This window comes from Papio anubis, chromosome 9, assembly GCF_008728515.1.
Source record: "Papio anubis isolate 15944 chromosome 9, Panubis1.0, whole genome shotgun sequence".
Taxonomy (NCBI): domain Eukaryota; kingdom Metazoa; phylum Chordata; class Mammalia; order Primates; family Cercopithecidae; genus Papio; species Papio anubis.
Genome location: NC_044984.1, coordinates 26,185,678 through 26,189,646, shown reverse-complemented (window position 1 = coordinate 26,189,646; position 3,969 = coordinate 26,185,678). Strand labels below are relative to the sequence as shown.

General features: G+C 43.7%; 1 protein-coding gene across 4 annotated transcripts; it reads right to left on the bottom strand.

The window, feature by feature from the left end:
- Window positions 1-238: 238 nt before the first annotated feature.
- Window positions 239-3,374, bottom strand: C9H12orf71 (chromosome 9 C12orf71 homolog). 4 transcript variants are annotated; one of them, XM_009180425.4, is made up of 3 exons: window positions 3,286-3,374; window positions 1,156-1,732; window positions 239-647 (listed from the first exon to the last, which is right to left on the bottom strand). In XM_009180425.4, the coding sequence occupies exons 2-3, from the start codon at window positions 1,693-1,695 to the stop codon at window positions 342-344; spliced, it is 846 nt and encodes a 281-aa protein (XP_009178689.1). In that variant the 5' UTR covers window positions 1,696-1,732; window positions 3,286-3,374; the 3' UTR covers window positions 239-341. The 4 variants fall into 4 exon arrangements, with proteins under 4 accessions (XP_009178689.1, XP_009178690.1, XP_017801246.1 ...); XM_009180426.4 differs by having other exon boundaries at window positions 3,265-3,353; XM_017945757.3 differs by having other exon boundaries at window positions 3,270-3,351.
- Window positions 3,375-3,969: the final 595 nt, after the last annotated feature.

The following is a 3,969-nucleotide window of genomic DNA, read 5'->3' as shown; positions in this document are numbered from 1 at the left end:
GCCTCAGCCTCCTGAGTAGCTGGGATTATAGGCGTCCACCACCACGCCAAGCTAATTTTTGTATTTTTAGTAGAGATGGGGTTTTGCCGTCTTGGCCTGGCTGGTCTCAAACTCCTGACCTCAGGTGATCCACCTGCCTCAGCCTCCCAAAGCGCTGGGATTGCAGGTGTGAGCCACAGCGCCTGGCCCACATATGCTTGAAATGTGAGTCAAGATGGTATGCTGGAAGAGGAAGACATGGGGTAACAAGAGCGTTTATTTTGTTTATTGAGGAAAAAATAAACTGGTGGGGATTATTAATGGAATCCCCATTATGGATTATCTTAAACTTTCCAAAAAGTTTAAAAATCTGTCTGTATGGGATGTCCTAATTCAAGAGTTTCTTGAGGTTGAATTCTCTTGCCTCTGTGAAAGAGTCCTTTCCTTGGTGCTGGCCGATGGGGACTCTTGGTGGCCTTCACAGGGTGATCTCTCCTCAGCAGAGGGGAGAGGATACGCTGACTCAGCCAGCTGAAGGCCCACCCAAAGTTCAGGCAGCACTGGGCCTGTGTGTGGGAAGGAGTGTCATCCTTCTCCGGCTGCTCTGACAGGATTGAGGAGATCTCTGGAGCACTTGTCCTTTGGCTGGCAGTTGCCTGGCTTATCATCTGCCATGAAAATGAAGGATGTGTTAGGTAGGTGTAACCATGACAGCAGCCAAGTCAACATTTACTCATTTGTGGAACTCACATCCTTTTACCAAAAATAGCCCAAGTGTCAATGCAAAGTTTCAATGCTCATTAATACTAAACATATATGTTTTTAGTGGGGAGGGAGACATAGTTGCTAGCCCTTCTCCTTGCTTGCTACCCTCTTGTTTCCCTAAGCGTTCCTCAGTCTTTTCCCTACAGCTTCACCCTGACTCCCTTCCTTGTTATCTGTCTCCCACTGGTATCATGTCAGACTCCCTGGGACCTGTCTCCTCCCAGTGGTGGTAAGATTCTGTGGTTCAACCCAGGCCTATCCCTTGCTGTCCTGTGAGGCATCTCTGCTCTCCTCAGCCAGCTCATGTTCCTTAAGCCTTAGAGGAGTCTGTGGAGACTGCATAACATCTTTATTTTCTGGTGGTTTGCACTTGGGCAGGTCTTGACAAGCATCATGTTCTTGATGACTGACCTGAACCATTTCCGGAGGGGAGCCGCCGGACAGCTGGAAATCTTTCTGAGTCATTTCAGGAAATACAGCATCATCATCTTCATCATCTTTCAGATTTTCTAGAAATGTCTGAAACTCTTGCACAAGATTATTCAGTTTGCTGACAGACAGTTTTGTTCTCTCTTTTGGTAACTCATCTATCCACTGGTTGTCTCCATTTAGAAGCCTATTAGCTATTGAGTCTGTGTTGTTGGAGCTGACGTCCACATCCCAGGCTAGGAAGATGCTTAGTTTGCAAAACTGCTCTGGTTCATCCTGAATTTGGTCTTGTCTCTTCATGCATCTCCTTATCCTTTCAGTCCCCCATGCCCCTTGGATGGGAGGGAGAAAGTGGATGGAAGGATCCTTGGAAGTTGCGTCTTCACAGGAGGTTGTGTCCTCACAGGGGGTGTCCTCACAGGGGGTGTCCTCACAGGGGAAATAGCCCACAGAGAGGCTCAGGTTGGAATTGGATTTGGAGCTGTAGTCCTCTATGTCGCTGTTAGAGGATGAATATGCCATGGAGTTCAAAGGCACAAATCTCTCTCAACTCGAGAAGCTTAAAAAAAAAAAAAAAAAGAAAAAAGAAAAAAATAGATGGGACTGGGGAGAAGAGAATCATAGTACTTAAACAAAAACCTTATCCATTCCCTTTTCTTTTTTCTTTTTTTTCTAAGATGGAATCTCACTCTGCCTCCCAGGCTGGAATGCAGTGGTGCGATCTTGGCTCACTGCAACCTCAGCCTCCCGAGTAGCTGGGACTACAAGCACCTGCCACCACACCTGGCTAATTTTTGTATTTTTAGTAGAGATGGGGTTTCACTGTGTTGACCAGGCTGGTCTCAAACTCCTGACCTCAGGTGATCCACTCACCTTGGCCTCCCAAAGTGCTGAGATTGTAGGTATGAGCCACCACACCCGGCCCTATTCCCTTTTCTATTCAGTACTACCCCATTTAGATAGAAGTATTATCCAATCTTCTTTTTTTTTTCTTTTTTTGAGACAGAGCCTTGCTCTGTTGTCCAGGCTGGAGTGCAGTGGTGTGGTGTCAGCTCACTGCAACCTCCGTTTCCCGGTTTCAAGAGACTCACTTGCTTCAGCCTCCCAGGTAGCTAGGACTACAGGCATGTGCTGCCATGCCCGGCTAATTTTTTGTATTTTTAGTAGAGAAGGAGTTTCACTGTGTTAGCCAGGATTGTCTCGATCTGACCTTGTGATCCACCCGCCTCGGCCTCCCAAAGTGCTGGGATTACTGGCATGAACCACCGGGCCCGGCCAGTATTATCCAATTTTTATAATCTCTCAGTGAAGGGCAGAAGAGGCAGCCTTCTCCCTTTCAAAACTTATTTCATTGTGTTATAATACTCTCTACTAAGCATCTCCACTTCTCAACATTTGTCCTACTATGGTTGTAAGATCTTGTGTCATAAAAGAAAAGGATGATCATTGCATAAAATTGGAAAAATATAGAAAAGTATGAAGATGAAAGTAAATATGCTATAGTCCTACCTTCTAAAGATAATGATAACTATCAAAACATTTTGATGGACTTCCTTATCTTTTCTGTTTATATAAACACACATATACTTATCTGTACATTTATACAATATGTCCACATATACATATATGTAAGTGTGGATATGACATCAGTTGAAACTGAAATTATTTTATCCCATAGCCTACAACAAACATATATATGGTTACTCTGCAATTTTTAACCACTTCTTATTAATGACAATTAGGTGGTAGTTACTGCCTTTACTAAATAAATCTCTAGTAAACCCACTTTTCCATAAATCTTCCATAAATCTAAGAGTATGTCTCTTATTTTTCTATATGTAGGATTAATGGACCAAACCCCACAAATATATTAAAGTCTTGTGGTAGTTGATACCAAATTACTTTCCAGAAAGGTTTTGGTATTTAGATGCCCATCCTCCCACCATCTGATGGCACTGTTTAGTCCAGCTTTTTCTGTGAAGCCCCAAAGTAGGGCTGGAAGAATGCACATGCGCATGTGCGCGTTTTCTCTCTCTCTCTCTCTCTCTCTCTCTCACACACACACACACACACACACACACACAGTCACACCCTGCCTTGGTGGCTGCCCACATGGAAGAAGTGCTGCTAACTCCTGAGGCAAAAGGGGAGACATGAGAAATCCTCCACATCCCGAGTCTCTGTGGCTAAAAGTCCAGCTGTCAGAAGTCTGTGTTCTGAGACTGTTGGTTACCATGGCAATAGAAAGAACCAAGTTAGAGCCAGGAATGTGGAAAGGGAAAAGGAAAAAAGGGGATAGAAAGCCACAAAATCTATCCCTTTGTTTCCAAAATAATCTATGTCTATACCATCCTGGGCTGAAGAGGATCCCTCTTGAGGGTAGAAGGACAAATGCATGGAGGTTACTTCTCTCTTGTCAGGTGGCAGGTGGTTCCTGTACTTAGGAGATTTACAGCTCTAAATAAGGGCCATGGGTATAAACACACACACACACACACACACACACACACACACACAGACACACACACACACACAGACATGCTTACAAATGGAAAGCAGAAAACCAAGAAATGCTTATCTGACCTACCTATTGGATTCATCAATTTTCTTAAGATCTTTTCCCACTATTTGTCTATCTCCATTTCCATCTTACAAGATTACAGTTAAAGTTTGCCATGACTCACTCTCAGGTTTTTCACGGTAGAACTGACTTAAATTTGTATATTCTGTTAAATAAGATGTTTAAGGAATTCTGATGACATGATAGAAGAAATAGGCAGACTTAGAGTTAGAAAG

Coding starts and splice junctions, on each gene's coding strand:
- C9H12orf71 (XM_009180425.4), bottom strand. CDS start 1,695: ATGGCATATTCATCCTCTAACAGCGACATAGAGGACTACAGCTCCAAA. Junction 648..1,155: donor CCCCTCCGGAAATGGTTCAG/GTCAGTCATCAA, acceptor TTTTCATGGCAG/ATGATAAGCCAGGCAACTGC.